Source organism: Canis lupus, chromosome 4, assembly GCF_048164855.1.
Source record: "Canis lupus baileyi chromosome 4, mCanLup2.hap1, whole genome shotgun sequence".
Classification (NCBI taxonomy): Eukaryota; Metazoa; Chordata; class Mammalia; order Carnivora; family Canidae; genus Canis; species Canis lupus.
In genome coordinates this window covers 61,244,638-61,268,047 of record NC_132841.1, presented here as the reverse complement: position 1 = coordinate 61,268,047, position 23,410 = coordinate 61,244,638, and the positions used below count along the sequence as shown (strand labels likewise).

Sequence of the window (23,410 nt, the reverse complement as noted above, 5' to 3'; positions counted from 1 at the left end):
TTGGTAAATGTCATAGCTGATAAAGGGTTAGTATCCAAAATCTATAAGGAAGTTATCAAACTCAGCACCCAAAAAAACAAATAACCCAGTTAAGAAATGGGCAGAAGACATGAATGGACATTTCTCCAAATAAGACATTCAGAGGACTGACACATGACAAAATGCTCAATATCACTCATCAGGAGGAAAATACAAATCAAAACCATGATGAGATACCATCTCACACTTGTCAGAATGGCTAAAATTAACAATACAAAAAACAGCAGGTATTGGTACAGAGAAAGGGGAACCCTCTTGCACTGTTGGTGGGATTGTAAACTTGCAGCCACTCTGGAGAACAGTATGGAGGTTCCTCAAAAAGTTAAAAATAGAACCACCCTACTATCCAGCAATTGCACTATCAGTCATTTACCAAAGGATAGATAACAACAGATTCAAAGCAATACATGCATTCTGATGTTTATAGATGTTTATAGCAGCATTATCTACAATAGCCAAACTTGGAGAGAACCCAAATGTCCATTGACTGATGAAGGGATAAATAAATTGTGATATATATATTTATATTTATATTTATATTTATGAATATTACTCAGCCATCAAAAAGAATGAAACCTTGCCATTTGCAACAATGTTGTCTGTGGTGACATGTCTAGTAAGAAGTTGCTACAGCCAAGGTCAAAGAGGTTTCTGCTATGATTTTGGTGGATCACTGACTCACATTTAAGTCTTTCAACCATTTTGAATTTATTTTTGTGTATGGTGTAAGAAATAACTAGCTGGAATTTAAATAAAAACAAGAAACTTTAAAAAAAGGCAAAAGAGAACAGAAGAGTGCAAGTGTTGGCCAGAATTGATACAGAATCATAGTTCCTATCCTTAAAAGAATCCCTCAAGCTAATCAGTGTAGGATCCTCATAATAACTATAAAGAAAATAGAATGAAAAAGATCTCAGGCTCTTTAGAAGTTTGTGATCTAATCTGGCAAAACGAATATATGCCTAAGAAAATTCATAATAATAGAAAACAGCATTGATTTTATTCAACCAAACGACATTTTAGTAAAAATCTTGAAATGGTTGAGAGTCTTTCGAAAGTCAGATTTTATCTGGAAATACAGATTTCCAACTTATTCTAAAAAATCAAAGTTGTGCTACTAGTAAACTAGGATTTCACATGAAAAAAAACAAACAACAACAACATCTGCATAGTAGAAGCTGCTCATCCAAATGGAGTTCAGGTACTTCAAACAGTCCCACTTCTCTGTTGTGGTGAGTGAGGCCCCCTCCACTTATGTATATCACCAGCTTGGCTCCTACAAATTAAAATGTTTGCAATCCCTCACCCAAGTGAGTAAATCAGATATACATTAAAGGTCAGCCTGACAGGCAGCCCGAGTGGCTTGGCGGTTTAGCCCTGCCTTCAGCCCAGGGCCTGATCCTGGAGACCCAGGATCGAGTCCCATGTCAGGCTCCTTGCATGGAGCCTGCTTCTCCCTTGGCTTGTGTCTCTGCCTCTCTGTTTCTCTGTTTCTCATGAGCAAATAAATAAAATCTTTAAAAAAAATAATAAAGGTCAGCCTGAGATGGGGGTCAGGGTGGGGAGTCTTTTGAAAGAAACTAAGTTTAAAGGATTCTTTTTAAAAAATGCAAGAAAAAATAGAATGGGCAATTTATACAGGGCTTTCTGCTGGGAAAACATTTACAATTGAGAAAATATGCAGTATCTTTAAGGAAATAATAAAGAAAAAACTGTTTGAAATGAATGTTATGTATTTAGGGCACAGTAATACATAGGGTGGAGAGTTAGACAGAGGCTAGCCTTCTGGGAAAGATACAAACCAGGATAAGGAGAATAGACTGTAGTCTATGAGCAGTGCAAACCTGGTGAAAATGTGGACAGACTGTGAATAATTATGCTTTGCAGTCTTGTTATGGTTGTCTTTCACTTCTTGGTAAAAACAAAAAACAAAAACCAAAAAACAACCTGGCAAAAAAAAAAAAAAAAAAAAAAAACAACCTGGCATTGCTACTTTGAATTGAAAGGTATCAAAATGGGAATGAGTTAGGGAATGGAAGAGTCTCTTTTGAAAGACTTCACAGAACACCTTTTTGAATAATTAAGATATAGAGGAGAAATGTGGGATGATAGGCAGGAAAAGACATGGGTATAAAGGGAATCGTAAAGCAGCTCCCTTTCTCGGGACTACATTTGGAAGATGAGAGAATGTGAAGCAGTACCCACTTTCCTTCTGATACTAATCTCCTTTTTTTTTAAAATCTCTTCTCTTTAGGGAATTTGGTCTTCATATTAAATTTTATAAATATGGAAAATGTGGATAATGAGTTAACAGAGTACTACACTTGTTTATTCATTTTCACTACATAATGCTGAAAATTATTTCTTTGGAATTTGAGGGCGTATGATAAATAACACATCTATGTTACACCCAAATTTGGAAAAAAAAAAACCTGAAAACAAATGGAGAATCAACTGACATATTTATTACAAATAAACATAATAATGAAAGAAGTGGTATTTACTCCTGTGTAGTGGTGTTTAAGTTAAGCTTTCATTTTGTTTGCGTCTAACATCTGTCATCAAATGGTATTACACTCCCCAAATTAAACTTACCCCAAAGTGCAGGCTCCCTGCACTGTGAGATCCGACCCTGCCCCACTAGTCTCACCCGAAGACATGAGCATAAGAGAAAACATCTCACAGGCACATACAAAGAGCTTTTTGAGAATTTTTGCCTCATACTCATAAATGAAGTTCACCTTCATTAAAGGAAAACAAATGGGGACGCCTGGTGGCTCAGTGGTTGAGCACCTGCCTTCTGTCCAGGACGTGATCCTGGAGACCCGGGATGGAGTCCCACGTTGGGGGTCCCTGCATGGAGCCTGCTTCTCCCTCTGCTTGTGTGTCTGCCTCTGTGTGTGTGTGTGTGTGTGTGTGTGTGTGTGTGTGTGTGTCTCATGAATAAATAAATAAAATCTTTTAAAAGAAAAGGAGGGATCCTTGGGTGGCGCAGCGGTTTGGCGCCTGCCTTTGGCCCAGGGCGCGATCCTGGAGACCCGGGATCGAATCCCACGTCGGACTCCCGGTGCATGGAGCCTGCTTCTCCCTCTGCCTGTGTCTCTGCCTCTCTCTCTCTCTCTCTCTCTCTCTCTCTCTCTCTGTGACTATCATAAATAATAAAAAAATAAATAAAAGAAATGGAAAATGTTCATATGCTAATAGAAGGAGGGAGAAAGGGCACCAAGAACTTCGGGGGGGGTGGGGAGTATGTTTTTGAGAGGAAGAGTAGATACTATTTGACACCCTAATTTTAGCATTTTTAATCCATATTCCATTCCATTGTTTCTACTATATCAGTCAATAAATCTGCTTTTCTTTTTTGTTTAATTTGTCTTATAAGCTGTCACTTTTAACTGAAAGATCTTGGCTAATTCAGGGAGATGAAGCTATTATATATCTGAGGCTGGGGAAATGAAAGGCTTCGGTGGGCTCTGTACCATTGTTGCCACTAGATGTCAGCCGCACTCTTCTATCTTAATCTGACCAGTTCTTTAACCGGAAGGATTCCCACAGCTCTGCTTTCTCCATCTCCTTTCCAGCTAACACACAGCTCAGTTCTGCAGGCAATGGGGCCTTTGTCCTCATACATCATCCTCCTTCCTTCCCCAAGGCCCTTGGTCAGTAAGATCCATCAGAGTGGATCTCTTTGGAGCTGGGGAAATAGTTTCAGGTCTGACCATTATCTCAAAGAGTCTCCTAAAATATAGATCTGCTTGCTAATTTTGAACATCTTGTGTAATTTAACATTATTTTATTTTTTCAAATGTTTTATTTATTTATTCATGAGAGAAAACAGAGAGAGGCAGAGGAGAAGCAGGCTCCATGTAGGGAGCCCCATGCGGGACTTGATCCCTGGACTCCGAGATCACATCCTAAGCCAAAGGCAGATGCTCAACCGCTGAGCCACCCAGGCTTCCCAACATTATTTTATTTCATCTTCCCATCTCTATTTTCAAAAATAATAGAAGGCAGAACAAAGAAATGGAACAGTAGAACAGTAACTCCACCAAAATAAAAATTAAGGAATGGAAATGAATTACCCTCTAGGCAGGGGAGTCAACGTGAGATAAATTTGATAAGAGAAGCAAGATGTGGACATAGTTATGTATTTCTTTCTAGCCTGCCCATCTGACCTGGACAAGCTACATTTAGGTAGTATGCATTGTAAAGTGTGTAGATATAACCTTAATTCATAGAAATATTTGCTTAGCTGATTAATCTTTTTTTTAATATTTTATTTATTTATTCATGAGAGACACAGAGAGAAAGAGAGAGGTAGAGACACAGGCAGAGGGAGAAGCAGGCTCCATGCAGGGAGTCTGACGTGGGACTCGATCCTGGGGCTCCAGGATCACGCCCTGGGCCGAAGCAGGCGCTGAACCACTGAGCCACGCAGGGATCCCCTGATGAATCTTTTTAATAAATATATGGGCACTACTAGGACTGGTAGATTCCTTGCATCGATGCAGTGGTGGTAGCAGCCAGGAAGTAGGCAGAGGCTCTCTTTCAGCTCTAACAGGTAGACGAAATCTATGGCCTTCTCCACTGAAGGGGGCTCTGCAAAGGGGCCCTCGTTCACTCAGACAACAGTGATTTCAACTAAAGGACATTGAGTCATGTGGGAAATAAAGTGGATAAGATTGTGCTCAATATTTCACAGTTTCCTCTTCTAATTGAAGTTAAATTCAATCTAAAATTATGATGTTTAAATTCCAATGAGGTACACTTTCTTTTTAAATTCCCTGATATAAACCAGATGATTTCTTCTCAATGCTGGATGAATTCTGTTGTAACTCTACCTTGTGACTAACAATGTGGAATCTTAAAACTATTCATTCATTTGGCAATTATTTGTGGAGTAGTTCTTACTCTGCAATGTACTGAGGTGCTAGTAGAAGCAAACAAACAAGGCAGGCAAGATCCTGTTCTTATGGAACCTGCATCCCAGTGGTAAGAGATGAATAATGTGCAAATAAAAGAACAGGCAATAAGAGGTAACAATAAATGCTGTGATGAAAATGAGTAAAACAAGGTCATATAATAACAAATGAGGCACATAGAAGTTTAGTAAGTAGACACTAAATCGATGTTTGAGACCATAAACTCCTAGACACATACTCTACTTGAAGTCACCAGAAGGAAAGTTTATAATAGGAAATAATAAGAAAAGAGAGACACATGGAATAAAGACCATCCAACTAAGAAAAAAAATAGATGAAATAATTTTGTAATCCAATCTTACATAGAATTCATTGCAAAACATGTAGTCTAATCAGAGAGGACATGTGCTGGAGCCTGACTGATTTACAAGTTGACTCCTTTAAGGAAAAAGCAGCCATTTTATATAATCCCGGAATTGGAAAAAGTGGAATCCCTCAATAGGCTGGATATGCCTTTGGCCAGCCATCACATTAGCTCTTCTCTCTGCACCATTGATTCCCTGGCTCTTCTAGAATGGCTCCTTGTCATCATTCAGCTGTCTGTCCTCATCATTCAGGCTCTGAGAAGCCTTCTCTAATCATGCAATGTAATTTTTCCTTATTTCCATATTATTATCTATTCTAATACTATGATACATTTTCTTTTAAATATTTATCAAAATATGAAATCATCTTACTATATTTTTTGTTATTTTTCCTTTTTTTTTTTACTCTACTAGAAAGGAAGTTCTGAGTAGAGATTTTGTCTACCTTATTTCTCTCTGTAACTCCAGTGAGGATGACACTGACCAGAATAGCAAAGGGAAATGGTGAAGTTGATTATGACTTGTGTCTCACTGTTATTAAGTAATGTTGTGTTAATATGTCAGGATCTAGAGAGCCTAAGGGATTATATATACTGTAAAGGAAATATTAAAGAAGCTGGTCTGTAACATCTGGAGAAAAAGGACTTTGACAAGACCTTCCAGAGCTGCCTTTACATATCTGAAGGTATAGACTTGGAAAGAGAGCAGTCTCATTTTATTGGGCTCTGCTCTGGATAACTAGAAAGCCATAAAGAGCCATACAGAAATGGTGTTCTGTTCAATATATGATGAAGAACTGCTGAGAAAGCCAAACGGACCAAACTTCAGTGATCTTTCTTGGTAACAAATCTTTATATTGGACATCATAACCTTACAGAAAATTGGAGTAAATCCTTAGTTCTCAGTGTGGAAGAAAACACTAACAAATCTTTAGATGTTGTTTAATGTTTGTAAAATAATAAGTAAACTATGGCAAATTAAGTTTGGAGAAAATTGAGTTAAAGTACTGCAGAAAATTTAATAGAGCCTTTAATAAAATAAAGTGCATTGTAGATCCTCCCAAAAGAAATAGTGTTCCCCTCAGCGCAGAGCGCAATAGACATGATTTTACCAATAGGAGCTGGAGGCTGTTGTGTGAGATCACATAGAAAAATGAACCAACAGGAAAAAGAGTTACCATTAATTTACGTCATTTTGTCCCACAATTGAAACTATTTCGCCCCAATAATTCAAAGAAAATTAAATAAAACGAAAGCATCAGATTCCTGGATGTGCTAACTCCTTGTTCCCACAAAAAGCAAGGAACAAGGTTCTGCCAGACACAAAATCAAGATGCAAATATCCAGATCTCTAGGCCATTGTGCCCCAGTGCACATAAGGGCATGAACATCAGTGAGGTCTACATTGAACAAGAAGGAGGAGGAGGAAGAGGAGAAAGAGAAGGATGAAGGAAGAGGAGGAAAAGAAGGAGGAGGAAGAGGTGAGGGAGAAGGAAAAGAAGAAGAAGAAGAAGAAAGAAGAAAGAAAAAAAAGAAAAAGAAAAAGAAAAAGAAAAAGAGGATGTGAAAGAGTCAGACAGGGAAGGGAGAGGAGGACAAACAAAAGGCAAGAGCTAGTCCACCCAAATCCAGACCATCGATTTTTATATTATCACGAGAAGACCTTGAGGATGTTGAATAGAGAGAGTGTGATGGGTGCCCAAAGTGAAGGAATCCAGAGGCTTGGGGATGGGCTGATGCTCTTCCCTGTGGCACCTTGAATCCTTAATACTCTCAAATTTTTCTCTCCTTTGATTTTTATGTTTTCCCAAGTTAGTTCTCTTCTGCCTTCCCTAGAATGGAGCCATGGTCATAGTTTGACAAGGCCTCAAGCATCCCCTCCTCCCTTGCAAGAAGGTTAGGAAGAATAAAGACACATCCCCCGCCTGAAACGGATGTCTTTTTGTCTTCTCTAGCTTCACCTTTCAACTCCAAAGGATCCTCCCTCTATAATTCATGGATCATTGTGCAACCTAAACATTTCTTCTCCACGTAAACATTTCTTCTCCCCAACAAAGCAACCCACACCTGATCATTTGACCTCAATTTTCCTCACCTTTTTAAATCCAAAGAACTTTATTTCCACCAATCTTTTATCTGCTTTATATTTAGATACACCCTGAGATTATTATCTCAGCCCCACCCCTGAGAAATTAATCTGACATTTTGCTTACTAGCCATAGCCTTCATAAACAATTGTTCATATTCCCCACACCTAATACTACTACCAAGTTCACACGTATCCTGAACTTTGACCTCTAAACCTTTAACTACTCACACCTTGAGTAGACTACAAGTATGTTCTTGAACACTTGACTCTTTTCTGAGCCTACAGCCATCTTTATGGTTCGCCTCCAGTCTCTGATGAACACACTTCCTATCCAGAAAGTCACTCTTTTTTTTCATTTCTTACTCAATGTCATAATATATTTTAGGAGAAATATTCAGCATGGTACTGATTGAGCCTGCAAAAATCTAATACTAATTTGGGCTAGTGGCCATTAATTTTTATATCCATTGTTAACTATTTGACATTCTCCCATTGATATCTATACCAAACCTCTCTATTCTTCTCCAGCTTCCAGACCAACCCAATCTTTCTACTGTAAAAGGCAACCCGAAAACTTAACAGCCAGGTCCAACCTTACAATGGTGATTGTGCAACTTTAAGTATACATGTTAAGCTCTGGATGTTTTAATTTCCTCATCTGTAACAGAAATAATATTTACCTGCCGGAGTGGCTTTGGGTATTGAATGAGAGTATATATGTATATATATATATGTATATATAATCTCATGTGTGTGTGTGTGTGTGTGTGTGTGTGTGTGTATCAGAGTGCCAAGATCATAATTAGAGCTTCATACATGGTAGCTAGAATATGGAATGTGATCTTCAGAACAATTTACAGTTTTTTTCCAGTTACAGTTTTCTATACTGACTGTAATTAGCCATCCTCCACCATGTATGTCAAATTCTTTCTAGTTCTGTTTTGTTGTAAGACAGTTTCAGCCTATCCTAGACCTTGCTAAAGCCTTAGCTTCTTTCATTTCCCTCCTCTCTTTGACTGTCAAATGTCTGAAAAAATTATAATGCTATTCTCTACCTCATCCTAATCTCCCTTTGAACCCATTCCCATTCCTCTTTGCTAAATACATTTTCTAACTGCAACAAAGACACCTCTTCTTGAAACATAATGGCTTTTTCTCAGAATTAATTGTCTTCAAACTATCATAGCAAACAATAAAACTTATAATGAAGTGTCTTTATTATGGCATTCACTTCTCTTCTTTTCCACAACCAAACTCCACATAGTCTCCCCTATTAATTAGTATCATGATCTTGTGAAGATTACTTAAATCCTCTGAGTCTCAACTTACTCACTGGTAAAATTAGGGTAATAAAATTCCTTCCTCAATGAGTTGTCCTGAAGATCACATTCCATATTCTAGCTACCATACATGAAACTCTAATTATGATCTTGGCACTCTGATACACACACACATACACACACAAGAAAAAATATATATAACCTCATTCAATACTCAAAGTCATTCTGGGAGGTGAATATTATTTCTATTTTACAGATGAGGAAATTAAAACATCCAGAGCTTAATCTGTATATTTAAAGTCTCACAGTTAACAATTAGTAAAAGCAAGACTCCTAAAAAGACCTTCTGGACTAATTACCCATATTAACTACTACATTATATTCCTTTCCAAACAGATGTAAAAGTCAAAATTTTAGGGAGCCATGCAATGTCATTTATTACTAGCTTATTATCTTTGCAGATGTTGTGTTTCAGAATGCACTGAAATAAACCCATCAAGCAAAAGACTGGTCGAACAGAGTCTACCACCCTCCTACAGGTTTTTATACATATGCTCTCAAGCCCAACAGGGAAAACACAGCTATTTAGACAATTGTATTTGGACAATCCAATTTACAATCTCATGTCAGCAACCCATAGCAGAGACCTATGACTGATCATTAATAATAATTATAATAACAATTACATGCACCGCATTTTTTAGAACAGATTTTCATGTACATGACTCCAGTTCAGTAAATTCTATTGGGGTTATCAGCAGGCCTCACTTGATAGGGCATGAAACCAAGGCTCTAGGGTGGTCTTTGTATTGTTTGCCAACTGTTTTCCAGTTCTCTCCCTTCTCATCTTCAAGGGATAAAATAAGATCACACTGTAACCTCGATGATTGAGCCAGGTCACTTGCTGGTGAGGGAAAGTGACAGCAGTGTCACTTCTTTTTTTTTCTAAAGATTTTATTTATGTATTCATGAGAGATACACAGAGAGAAGCAGAGACATAGGCAGAGGGAGAAGCAGGCTCCCCGTGAGAAGCCTGATGCAGGACTCGATCCCAGGACCCTGGGATCATGACCTGAGCCAAAGGCAGATGCTCAACCACTGAGCTACCCAGGTGCCCCTGTAGTGTCACTTCTGAGGGGAATAAATAATTGCTGAAAATGGAAATCCTCAAGAACACATCTTCACTTCACCTTGACAATGAATGACATACAAAACTACTCGACTCACTTGGGATCCATTGAAGGCAATATGACACCATCTGCTGACAACTGTCTGTGGATAGCTTGAGTACAAGGTAAACATATATTAAGATACAGAAATTCTGAGGTTGTATGTTAGCAGAGAATAATCAGGTCTTTCTGACTGATACAGGCTCATGGCACATAGTTGACTTACCCAAGGTCACACGGCCACAAAATGTCAATGTCCTCCTCTAAGCCTCATCAGCGCTGAGGTCACTGTTCCTCCTACCAGGTCTCAGCTTGCTTCATAGTTCATTGCTTCAAAAATAAACAGTATTTCCCCTGGAGGCAGAATATAAACCTAAGTGTGATCTGTCTAATCTGAGTCTAATATTCTTTATTTGGTGAAAAATGTTTGATGTTTTTACTTATTTCATAACTAGACCAAGCAGCCTATACTTAATTTCTTCCACTATATGAAGTTGAGAATTCTAAATAACAGTCCCCCCCTCTGGTGCAGGCAGAAAAATACTTCTCACCTCAAATAATCAATTTGTCGTTCAGATAATAAGTAGCAATTAAGTGACAAGAACCTCAACACCACCCAGGGTGTGACATTGTGTTTTGAGAGCTTTTCAGAGCCAACACTGACTCTGGGTGACCTCACAGGAAAGGTGGAGAAACCAAGCAGTGGCATATAAACATGACCCCTTTCCTAGGATATGGTTCACAAAGCTGGTGTGACAGCCCTGAGAGCCTCTGTATCATAGCCATCTCCACCATGAAGGTCACTGGGGGGCTTCTTCTGCTCTGCGCAGCAACTCATTTCTTCAGCAGCTCAGGTGAGTTAAAGGCAGAGAGTGCCCTGTGTGGCCATTGAACTTGTCTTCCCAAATAACCCTTTCTAAGCATTGGAGGGAAATGTCTGATCATGTGGATTTAAAGTGTACTGGCTTATAATACAAACAGTCCTGGCCTGGGATGGGAAATTCTTTTTTTTTTTTTTTTTTTTTTTTTTTTTTTTTTTTTCTGAAAGGGAAGGGAGATTCTTATGTGCCAACAGGTGTTTGGGAGTTTGGATCCAGTGTCTTCCCTTTCAAGGATTTTTATTTTCATCCATGGAGCCATAGGAAAATAAAAGAACTGATGTCTTCATAAGTCTACCATTTCATAAGGACACTGGAAGCAGCTGGTGTTATTAGATACTATCCCTCAGTGCAATGACACAGAAAACCGTGGATGTCTCTCCAAATCAATTCAGGAGAATCAAAATGAAACACAAATCTCCAAAGCCCAGGAGTCAACAATTAGACTTTTATAAGTCTTTATATGGTGAAAATGGTTTCAATAAATTAATATTGTAACACCTTAACATTGCGTTACATTTTTTACATCAATTCAGAGGGGGAAATATCAAAGATGGCGGCACTTCAGGCTCTTAGGAGGGGTGACTGCAATACTTTTTATTGCTATCTGACTCTGAATCATTATCAAAGACACAAGCTCCAGAAAATGTCCCATAGTCAATAAAGGGAGGAAACTGTAGTTAATTCTCCTGCCTAAATAAAAGGCTTACATTACTGGCCATTTGGCTTCTTCATCAAACAGAGTTTTATATAAGAACAGAGTGTGTGCTAAGATTCATCACCAGAGCAAATACAGAGTCTTAATCTATAGGCCCAAATTTATTTAACCAATGAGACTTTGAGACCTTGCTTTATTTTTAATATTTCTATCCATAACTCTCTTTCAGAAGCTGCTAGTCTGCCTTTAACCACAGTGAGTATATTGAATTACATTTTAATTTCAATTCCTATTGACTGGCATTTAGTCAACAAATGCTTTTGAAATTTACATGCAGAATTAATTCAGTGTGTTTGGGGAGGGGGTTAAGAGGGAGACAGACACAGATTAAAAATTCTCCTCTGCTTTCCAGAAGGCAGCTGAAGGAACATGACATACATATAAGTAATCATAGAGTTAAAAAAAAAATCCCAAGTTAAAGGAGAGAGAGATGACTTCCAGCTGAGAGGTTGGCAAAGTCTTCATGGAAAGGACAACATGAGAGGCAGAACAGAGTTACCTTGGTTAATTGCACAGGCTCTAGATTCCAATCCCAGACCCATCACTGACTAGCTTTTACATTATGCATGTTCTCTGTTTTAAAGCCTTAATTCCCACCATCTATAAGTAGGCGTAATAGTAGGACCTATCCTATTCCATTGTTATGAAGGTTAAACAAAGAAAATTCACATATAATTTAAGCTTAATGCCTAGCATGGAAACGCTCAGGAATTAATAGAATGTGCTAGTAGTAACAGAAGTGTGGACAGCAGTACTAGTATTTAGCATGGCAATAATATTAGTAGTAGTAGAAATAGGCACAGCAGCCTCAGAATATCTGATCTGGGACTCCTAGGATGGTATTTTGCTTCCTGCCCAACAGAGACCAGTGTAGCCTATCTTGGGGGCCAGGAGACCCTAGGACATTCTCTTGTGCCTGTTGCAGGTGGACTGCAGTATTTACAAGAAGTACCCAGTGGTGGCCATCCCCTGCCCCATCACATACCTGCCTGTTTGTGGTTCTGACTACATTACCTATGGGAATGAATGTCACCTGTGCATTGAGAACTTGTGAGTACCTCATAGAAAATAAATAAGTTGCGGCCAGTGTCCTCCACTGCAAAACTCTCTTCTTTCTATGAGCCCATTTCACTTTCCATGAGCTGTGCTTATTCCCACCCAGAAGCAGCTGGTAGAGAGAGAAAACTGTCTCACAGTCAGGCTAGGTTTTCCTGCTCTACCAGCTTTAACTAGTTCCATCCATCACCCAACTGCCAATTTCTATCTCAATTGAGGGAATTCAGTAAGACCAGGAGCCCAGAAGTTCAAGAGAGGCAGGTCAGGAGTCACCAAAGGGGTGAAGGAGATCATTTGAGGGTGATCTCCAACCCCCTTCAGCTTTTGGCTATTTTAGGTAGTGGAACAGTATCTTGTTAGAAGAAAAGATCTTGAACCCCATACTAAATAATCACTGCAAACCACTGTCCTAGATGATTTCTAAGAGACTTGCAGACATACTGCTTGATTTTTAGACAAACTGTGGCTATAGAGACTTTATCCTTCTCACATTCCTACTGGCTCTAAATAACTGTAGCCTAATGGCAGAAGGAGGGAAGAAGACTACTACAAAAAAATTTTCTCTTATATAAAAAAGGGGTTTGCAGCTGTTAGTGCTTGGACCTGGGTCCCGTGAGCATGTTTTGCTTAGGTATTTTTGTTTGGCCTGTGCAGTATTTTTGAAGGCACTATAACTAGGTAGCTGTCACTTCTTTAATGAAGAACAAGTACCTTAGCATTTATTACCCTACACCAAGTCCACTTTGTTCTTTGTTAAGTCTCCTTTAGACCACTGGATTTTGGCTACCCATCTCCAATCCTGTATTTTTCATCTCTGTGATTATCTAAACAAGTTAGAATATCAGTTTACGCCCTAAGCTCAGGAGGATATGTCTGCATCTTTATTTCTATTCAGGAATAGGAAAAATTCACAGAAGGGAAGATTCTCTAACAGGCACACACATTGGTCCTCAGCCTAGAAGCTAGCTTGTGTTCAAGGACACTGCAGGGGACATGTGGTGGCAGTTCTCACTAATGCAAGATCCAGCTTCATCACAGGCCTTGCTGGCCAGGAAAGGCCACGTTAGCTTCCCTTGTCAGAAGTCTTCCTCCTTTGTTACTATAAGATATTGGTTGATGGTCCCAGGTTCTGACATCAGTGGAGGCAGTAGGTAGGGTGGAAGTATCACTGGACTAGGGACACTCTGCTTCTATCTCTGTCAGAAACTGCCTGTAGCAGGGATATTCCTTTCCAGGGATTCAGTTTCTTTATCTATAACATTAAGTTCTGTTTCATGGTAGTTCCTTTTGGCTTTGAGATTATATAACATTTCCTCTTGTTTAATGAATCTTGGTATGTGTTTTCTTATAGGAAAAGTAATGGAAAAGTCCAGTTTCTTCATGAAGGAAGCTGTTAACTTCTCCACAGACATGGGTACTGCAGTGATAATCTTCACTGTCATCTTCATCATCCCTGGGCTCTGATTGCCTTTTCCCTCATCCTGGCCAGTGCTCTGGGGTAGGAGTGGAGACAGATCCAGAGGCATCTTTGTTGAGTCAAGAAAGTTGACATGGTCTTCCTCAAACTCATGCCTTATTGACTTCCTGGGTTCTTTTTGTACTTCAATAAAAAAAAAAAAAAACCTCCCTGGAGAATTTATCTTTACTTCTACTTGTATTTGTTTCTTAGATTAGGATGTAATATCTCAGTTTAAAAATAAAACTGAGGACCATATAAATCTTCTTTAGGAGAAAATTTTGTATGAAGACTGCCAAGTGACTTCCAAGAGACACAGGGACACACACACACAAACACACATATGTAAACACACACACACACATGTGTGTGCGCACACACACACACACCAGTGAATGCCTTACCCTCTCCTGGAGTCTTTACTTTCCTTAATTAGTACCTGCCACTGGGAACTAGTCTATGGACCATGCTGGTCTTTATATTAGTTTCTTTTCCAAAGTTCCTTAGAGGGGCACCACCTTCATTATAAGTCAGCCCTGGAGAATAGATTCTCCTCCCCATTCCATGAGCATTCCATAATTTACTTTTCTTGTCTCTCACCTTGCTAACCTGCTGTAACCTTAACAGAACATCTCTGGCACTGACTACTACATTGCTTGACTTCTTCTCTAACGCTTGCCTTCCATACATATAAAATGTAGACACCACTATGTATGAAGACAACATTGACAGTATTGGCAAATTGTACATTTTTTGTTTTAAATACAGAGATCTATAACTCATTCTTATTGATGAATTTGGAGTTCCTTCTGTAGAGGGTACATATGTGACCACAACACTTTGAGGAAGTCTTTAGTGATAGGCATAGCTCACAAGAAATTAGTGACTCAGATTGGGCCTTGGTGTACTTTCATGGTCCTCATTTTCTCCTCCCCAGGTTCATTTCTTCCCTCACTTGCCCCAGAACTATTCTTGGCCTCTCTCATCTTTTCTTTATATCAAATAAATAAATAAATCTTAAAAAAAAAAGAAGAGAGATGCAATCCATAGTTTTGGTAACTCCATAAAAGTGGTATAAAAAGGCTTATAGGGGATCCCTGGGTGGCTCAGCGGTTGAGCACCTGCCTTTGGCTTGGGGCGTGATCCTGGAGTCCCGGGATCAGGTCCCACATCAGGCTCTCTGCGTGGAGCCTGCTTCTCCCTCTGCCTGTGTCTCTGCCTCTCTCTCTCTCTCTCTCTCTCTGTCCCTCATGAATAAATAAATGAAATCTTTAAAAATAAATAAATAAATACTAAAAAGGCTTATAAACAGTTGGTTCATGCCTGCATTTAGATTCTTCTGTTATAGTGTTATATAATCACATAAATACAGACTCTGTCCCCATGATCATGACACACCTAACATGGTCAGGATGATTGGGATAAAATATGGGTCTGAATCAGAGTTAAATTCAAAGTCAAGTTCAAAGTCAAGGTCACACCAGATCATGGCCAAGTCAACTATGGAAACTATACAGAAGACAAGGATAGAAAACTATGTTAGACAAACAGAGCTGCTGAAATAAAAGTAGCAGATAGGGAGAAGTTGTAATCTGGACAGTGAAGGGCCTGGAATAGGTGGTCAAATGGTTTTGCTGGCTTAGCCCTCTTCAGTTGCTTGCCACCTTCAGTGGCTCTTACTTTCCAGTTCCAAGCTCCCACCCCTACCAATGTGATCCTCTCCTGAGCTGCTCGTACCTGCTCATATGTGTGAAGCATCCCGTTGCCTGAGTTGTACACAACTCCACAGGTTTCTCTGTCTGCTGTGCTCTTCTCATCATGCCAATTTCTCCTACCTTCTTAGATCTTCAGCTTCTCTTTTCTTGGTCTTGATCTGTCCCTGCGCCTGACACTGTTTGCCCTGTCTTAAACATCTGCATTTTCCCAGTGCTCCTCACTAATCTTTCTTACATGTCTTCAGTTGTTTATACCTTCTTATGAGCCTGATTTTCATATTGCTCCACTTACCTAACACCTTTCTCCTCTGCTGCTTTCAAACCTTTGGCGACCTCAGTTTTCCTCATTCTTCCTCTGACCTCACTCACATCTCAGCTGAACTGAATCCTCAGAAGCTCATTCCTTTGTACACAAAAGTCCCTTTCTTCTAGTAGTTGGATTGTGATAAAGACCATATCATGGGCATACCCCTACACTGTGAGCTTATCTTCACCCTAGTATATAGTAAAGATGAAATATCTCCAACAATCTCTGCCAGCTGTGCATGAAGGTCAGGGAGAGATACCAACGGAAACATTATATAAAATGTGGGCAAAATACAAATCTATATAAGAATTCCTGATCTTCATGGATGAAAGAGAGCCAATCAACAGCCTCATTTTATGGATGGAGACTCTGAACTCCAAAAATTAGAAATGCCTCCCTGCTTATACAGAAGATGAGGACAAGAACTCAGACCTGCTACTCTCAATCCAGGGTCCAAACAGTATTTACAGAATCTTATCCATCATATCTCAATACCCCCGGGAATCAAACTCCTTCTACTCTGAAATTACCCAGTATAAAACATCTGTAAAAAACTTATAGTTCACAAAAGACTGTCATATTCCCTAACTCATTTCATCCTCGCACAGTACCCATCATAACATAGACATAATCAGCCTAGCTTCTTGGGTGAGATAAAAGAAAGAAACAATGGGCAGAACTGCAGAACCATAAATGGTGCATGGTTCTACTGGCTCCAGGTCTAGCTAGTGTTAGTTCTATATACTACACTGCATAGACATTGAGGAAACATCTGGTCTTATGTCTTCAGTCTATATTGTATCCAAGCGGATGCTAGCTGTTGATGACACTGCCCCTTTTCTTCCAATATTTACCAAAACTCACTACCTAAAAGAAGATTTCCAGTATTTCTGAAATGGAAGTCAAGAGTTGGCCTACAACTGATACATCTCAGAATCCTCTTAATGTTTACAAGTGATGTTTAAAAATAGTTATTGCTCTTCAAATTTTGGAATCAACCCATGGTTGAACTGTAAAAGAGTGAATTATGGCATACAGAGAAGAATGTGCATATTTTAAATGTCTGAAACATGAAAATAAAAATAGAAGTGACAAATCTTTAGAGAGAAAAACTGACTGAGGGAAGGATATGGAGGCAGGTAAGTTTCTTGTAGGATTGTGAGATGCTGCCTAAGGAAAAGAATAATAGAAAATGACTAAGATATATTATTTAAAGTATATATTATTATGTAAAGATAATATGCATAATTTTTAAAAGTCACAATATATTCATTAAAAATTGGGAAGAACTAAAAATGAGAGGGTAATGTAAATTAACAATTTTCCTTCATAGATGGCAGTCAATAAATAAGAAATGTATTAAGATATCAAGAAACAGAGGTATAAGTATACTATTAAGGATTGTACTGGTAACAACCTTAGAATAGAAATGGTTAAAATTTTTTTAAAAATGGTTAAAATTAGCTCCCACTGAAGTGATATTGGCAATAAAGACTTTTGGTTTTCATCATAAGCTTTTAACGTCAATGGGATTTATATATATATATTTCTTACTATGGCATATGCATTAATTTCTTTTCTTTTCCTTTTTCCCTGCCAGGAAAAGTAAATCTTTGCCACAGAGAAGCTGTTAAATCCCCATAAATATAAATGTAAAGTAGATTTATTTTTAAATTTTTACCTCTCTAAGTTTAGGCCCTGGAGAAAAAAAAATTATTCAGTTTTATTCACGTCTCTATGTACTCATCAGCACTTAAATCACTGATATCTTTGACATAATCATCATTATTATAAATCTCCACCAAGTAGCTCAGGAGAATACAACAAAACTTGGAACAGGAGACTTGTATGCTTATGCCAATTCCAATATCACCAGGTGTGTGGCAGTGGATTAGTCATTTATGTGTGCAGTATCTCTTTCCTTACCAACAAAATTAAGAGAATAATAAACTCTAATTTAACCTGTATATTATGAGAGTCAGATGACATGCATGCGAACATGCTTTGTAAACTGTAAAATCCTATGGAAATGAAATGGTTGATTATGATCTGTATGTGCATCCTTTTCCAACATTTACCCAGGTCTGAACACATATATCACATCCTTGGAAATATGTTTGGCATGCTGAAGTAAAGGCCCATGATTAGTAAATGTTGTGGGGTTTGGTCTTGGTTTGAGGAATGGGAACATTTCAGTTTCTTAGAAACTGATACTAAAAAGTGAAAAGACAAATGTACAATATGAACACATTAAGGTTACATGAATTTACATATACAGTTCGCCCCATTTGAACACGGCCTCAATACTGTGAGTAAAACTGTGATGAAAAATGAGATATTCAAATAATCTCAAGGGATGTCATCACAAAATATTTACTAATTTTGGAAGGAGAAAGAGTAACTGTAGAGTGGAGAAACTTTGCAGATACTAACCTGCACAAGTGATCAAAGTTAGCATCGTTAGTGATGGGGCAAATCAACATCATGGGTACTATCTCAAAGTATACAATGCGAAGAATGTAGAGTAACTTCTGTATTTCCCTGCGCAAAAAGCACAACCTGAATATAGACACTAGGAAACATCAAACTCAAATTTAGAAACATTCTCTAAAATAACTTGTCAAAACCAAGAACAAATCTTTTAAATATTCTACACTGGAAGAGATTAAAGAACATGATGATGCATGATCCCAAATGGATCTTTAATTATTGTTGTTGTTGTTGTTGTTTGTTGAGAAATAGTTCACATACCATAAAATTAATGTTTTTATTTTTTTATTTTTGAAATTGAAGTATAATTCACATGCAGCATTATATTAGTTACAAAAATTCTTGTTTTTAAAATGTATAATTCTAGTCTTTCCAGCCCCGGCAACCATGAATCTAATTTTTGTCTATGAACTTGATATTCTGGACATCATACATAAATAGTGTTGCGCCCAAGATTGCGAATCCGAGAAACCACCAAGGCGCCGGCACCAATGCAAGTACATGACGGTTTATTAGCAAGCTCAAGCTTGGGTCCAAGTATACCCGACACAGCGGAGCAGGGACTTGGACCCCGAGGTTAAGAGGCATAGCAGTTTTAATTTTTTTTTTTTTAATGATAGTCACACAGAGAGAGAGAGAGAGAGAGAGAGAGAGAGAGGCAGAGACACAGGAAGAGGGAGAAGCAGGCTCCATGCAGGGAGCCCGACGTGGGATTCGATCCCGGGTGTCCAGGATCGCGCCCTGGGCCAAAGGCAGGCGCTAAACCACTGCGCCACCCAGAGATCCCTGCATAGCAGTTTTATAGGGGCCAGTGGCCAATGAGATTGTAACACAAACAGAAAGTTGCATAGTAATGTCGGTCCACACACAGGTGGCCAATTGAATTACAATTTACCCTAGAGTGACCGTGTGAACTAGCCTATCACACTCTGGTCAGAATTGGCGTGCAGGTTTGGCGGGCAAAAGGCGAGGTTTACATTCTTATGAGCTGGTTTCCAGTAGGGGTGTGCTCAGCGGCTTGACTTGGGTGGGGGAGTGCCTTAAGCAATAAGCAGGTCATGTGGAGGGTTATACATGAGATTGCGGGTGTAGGACAAAATGGAGTTAGTCCTGCTCTGCTTGTCCAAGGGTAGGGAATTTTTGTTAAATTCCTTGGGTCCCACAATAGAATCATACAATATAAGCCTTTTGTGTTTGACTTCCTCCATTAGCATAATGTTTTCAAGGTTAATCCATGCTGTAGCATGTGTCAGCAGTTCATTCTTTTTTTGTAGCTGAATAATATTCCATTCTATGGCTATACTATGTTCAGTCATTTATGAACTAATAGATACTTGGATTGTTTCCAATTTTGGACCATTATAAATAAAACTGCCATAAACATTCACATACAAGTTTTTTGTTTGTTCATTTTTTTGTTTTGTTTTGTTTTTTTTTTGTCTTCAATGCTCTTGGGTAAATTACCTAGAAATAGAATTGCTAGGCCATAGGGTAACTCTACATTTAACTTTTTGAGGACCTACTAAACTGTTCTCAAAGCAGCTACTGTGACATTTTTCTATTCCCATGAGCAATGTATGAGGATTCCAATTTCTCCACATCCTTGACAACATCTTGTCTTTTTTTTTTTTTCTTTTTTAGTAATCCTAATGGATATGAAATGGTACTCATTTTGGCTTTGATTTGCCAAAGTAACTCTAATAACTGATAACTAATGATGATGAGCATATTTTAGTGTCTTTATTGGCCATTTGTATATCTTCTTTGGAAAAATGTTTATTCAAATCCATTGCTCATTTTTTAACTAGATTATTTATCTTATTATTGTTGAGCTGCATTTATTCTGTTTAGCTTTATATATTCTGAATATACTAGTCCTTTACCAGATCTATGATTTACAAATATTTTCTCTCATCCTGTTGGCTGTCCTATTAAATGCAAAATTTGGATTTTGATAAAATTCAATTTATCTATTTTCCCTTTTGCTTATTATATTCTTAGTGTCATATCTAAGAGGCCACTGCCCATTCAAAGGTCACAAAGATTTATGCCTATGTTTTCTTCTAAGACTTCTATAGTTATAACTCTTACATTTAAGTCTTTGATTCATTTTGAGCTAATTTCTTTTTTTTTTTTTTTTTGAGCTAATTTCTGCTACAATTTTTTACACAAAATGAGGTGAAGGTCCAACCTCAATTGTCCCAGCACCAATTCTTGAAGACTATTCTTTCACCAATAAATTGTTCTGGCAATTTGCCTTTGTCAAAAATCAAGTGCCATAAATGTAAATTTTTTTTTGTATTTTCAATTCTGTTACACACTATCTTGACTACTATAATTTTGTGGTAAATTTGAAATTTGAAAAGAGTGAGTTCTCTAGCTTTCTTCACTTTCAAGATTGTTTTGGCTGTTCTGAGTAACTTGTTTTTCCACATGAATTTTAGGATGGATTTATCCATCTTTCCAAAAACAGCAGCTAAGACTTTCATAGGGACTACTGCTGTCATAATAATATTAAATCTCATTGGATTGGATTTTGTTATAAAGGCATTATTGACACAAATGGCAAAATTTGAATGGAGTCTTGAGGTGAAGAGTACTCGAGAAGTTCTTTTTTAAAAAAAGATTTATTTATTCATGAGACACACAGAGAGAGGCAGAGACACAGGCAGAGGGAGAAACAGGTTCCTGCAGGGAGCCCAATGTGAGACTCAATCCTGGGACTGGAATCATGCCCTGAGCCTAAGGCAGATGCTCAACCACTGAGCCACCCAGGTATCCCAAGAAACTCTAGCCTTGCAACAATTATTTCAAAATATAAAATTAAAATGAACAAATTCATTCCTAATTGTTATGCAAAGCAGGTGCTAGTAAGTTGATAGAACTGCTCCTCCAAGGAAGCAAAGTAAAAGCGCTGAAGTGACTTAAGAATGGTTAATAGCAAGACAATATGATAAGGATATGCTACACAGAGGGAGTTCTTAGGTAAATTCTCCAATAAACCATAAAGTTCTCCTCACTTCCCCTACCTCCCAATACACACTGAAAATAGTTCAGAATTCCTTAGGAAAAAAAAACACCCTCAATTCATGGTGACATTTTAAGCTGCTGCATTCTCCTTTCCTTCCCCTCCTCTCCACCTCCTCCCCCTCCTCCTCCTCCTTCTTCTTTTTATCAGTATAACTCAGGGCTGCTTAAAAGGTCTTGCTTATTAGGAAGAAAGGACTGCCATTGTATGGAAAGACATTTCTGAAGAGCTCAAGTGACTTCGTGTCAAAGTTTTCCTGATTCCTAGATCTTGCAACATTTCCTCTCCACAGGTGATCACTTAACCCATGCATGCACATCAATGGCTCCTAAACTCTACCCAGTCTTCCTTAGAAGCAGAAGAGGTCTTAGCAATCATAGCCTCCCCCAGCCCAGCCCTTTGACACCCTCCAGAGAGTCACCTTTATATTAGTCCTCCTCTAATCTTGTAACCAAAATCTTGAGATTTGGTTCTTCTTGGGCTTTAATTCAGAATACTTTATTCCCTGAACTAGAGAATCTCCTGTCACGGCTCTGGAACTCTATGTGAATTTAGTCCTTCCAGATTATCCTCTTTTGCTTCTCTTCTCTCTTCTGCGTTCACACTCTCATAACAAACCAAGCTGAGGCTCTGATCCAGACTCTTCAGGTACAAGCTCTCCTTCAAGAGATGATGCCTGCCCACCAGACAGCACAGGTTTCAGATGTCTTTATCTTTTTGAAGGGAAACAATTGTGAGTTTCAGCCTCTCACACTCTGGCACTACTTCCACTAGTGGTTTATAGTGTCTTCCACCTCCATTTATCAAAACTGCAAGAGGTACTTACAAGGTCTTCTCATAGAGTCACTGTATTTGAAAATTGGCACATTCCAAAATAAGTATCCTTGTAGCCTTTATCAAGGATTTCAAATTAAAAATGTTTGGATAAAGCGCAATTAAACTTCTTTAAACCATGGCCAAATGGTTGGTAAGCTTGTCCTTTAAGGATAAGTCTATTAGCATAAGATATCACTGGTCTCTTATGTAACTATGTAACACTAATTGTATTAGTGTAAGATATCACTGGTCTCTGTATGTAACTATGTAACTAACCAGGGCAATGTCATTTCATTCTTGAATCATCATTTGTGGTACTAGAGAATCATGGCCAAAACTTTAGGGACAGTCCAGTCACTGCAGTCACTAAATCCATTGCTGGTTAAGATGGTCATATAGCATTTCATTATTGCCCTTGAGGAGTCCCTTTGCCCAAGGGCCTTTGATAAACAAGCTTCCACGAGAGATCTAGTGGGTAAATGAGGTGTGACTGCTCAGCAGTTCTACCTACTGTAGCATCTCCTCAAATTTAGATTCTTTGGAAAATTATCCCCCAGCTAAAGAGCACCAACCATTGCTTGTTTCTGCTGAATCAAGAGTTGGGTGTTGGGGCACCTGGGTGGCTCAGCTGGTTAAGTATCGACTCTAGATTTTGGCTCAGGTAATGAGGTTGGGGTTGCGGGATTGAGCCCTGTGATGGATTCTATGCTAGCTGTGGAGCCTGCTTGAGACTCTCTCTCTCCCTCTCCCTCTGCCCCTCCCCTCCCCCAAAAGACTTGAGTACTGATACATTTCTCTGTGCCCAGTCTGAGGTCTTATCTGGTAACATTTCCTATTTGGTGCCAGACAAAAGAGGAGAAACTGGGAAAATATCCAAACTTAGAAAGCTGCCATGCTGATGAATGTTCCCAAAAGTAGTACAACAAAGAATATGTAGTAAACTCAGTAAAATTACTTAAATTCTTTGCCTATTCACTTTCTCATCTTTATAACAAGGAAAACGGTAATAATTCTCCAACAGATTTGTTATGAAGATCCAATGCTGGAGCAGATGTGAAAGCACTCAAACTCTCAAGTATGTAA

General features: G+C 38.6%; 3 protein-coding genes across 3 annotated transcripts in view; 2 read left to right on the top strand and 1 right to left on the bottom strand.

Annotated features, from left to right (window-relative positions):
- SPINK13 (serine peptidase inhibitor Kazal type 13) overlaps positions 1–2,429 on the top strand; it is a 54,265-nt gene extending 51,836 nt beyond the window's left edge. Inside the window, exon 6 of the mRNA XM_072824614.1 lies at positions 2,294–2,429. Coding sequence (XP_072680715.1) covers positions 2,294–2,342 — 49 coding nt within the window. The 3' untranslated portion in view covers positions 2,343–2,429. The remainder of the gene's footprint in view (positions 1–2,293) is intronic.
- Positions 1–23,410, bottom strand: part of LOC140632512 (sperm-associated acrosin inhibitor-like) — a 124,278-nt gene that overhangs the window by 57,609 nt on the left and 43,259 nt on the right. The gene's annotated exons all lie outside the window — the stretch shown is intronic.
- Positions 9,701–14,111, top strand: SPINK7 (serine peptidase inhibitor Kazal type 7). Its single transcript, XM_072824610.1, has 4 exons — positions 9,701–10,717; positions 11,629–11,654; positions 12,385–12,509; positions 13,867–14,111. The coding sequence occupies exons 1-4, from the start codon at positions 10,579–10,581 to the stop codon at positions 13,910–13,912; spliced, it is 336 nt and encodes a 111-aa protein (XP_072680711.1). The 5' UTR covers positions 9,701–10,578; the 3' UTR covers positions 13,913–14,111.

Excerpts from the sequence above, each read along its gene's own strand:
- SPINK7 (XM_072824610.1), top strand. The coding sequence starts at position 10,579 with ATGACCCCTTTCCTAGGATATGGTTCACAAAGCTGGTGTGACAGCCCT. Across the intron at positions 10,718-11,628 it reads TCATTTCTTCAGCAGCTCAG|AAGCTGCTAGTCTGCCTTTA; the intron begins GTGAGTTAAAGG and ends ACTCTCTTTCAG. Across the intron at positions 11,655-12,384 it reads CTAGTCTGCCTTTAACCACA|GTGGACTGCAGTATTTACAA; the intron begins GTGAGTATATTG and ends TGCCTGTTGCAG.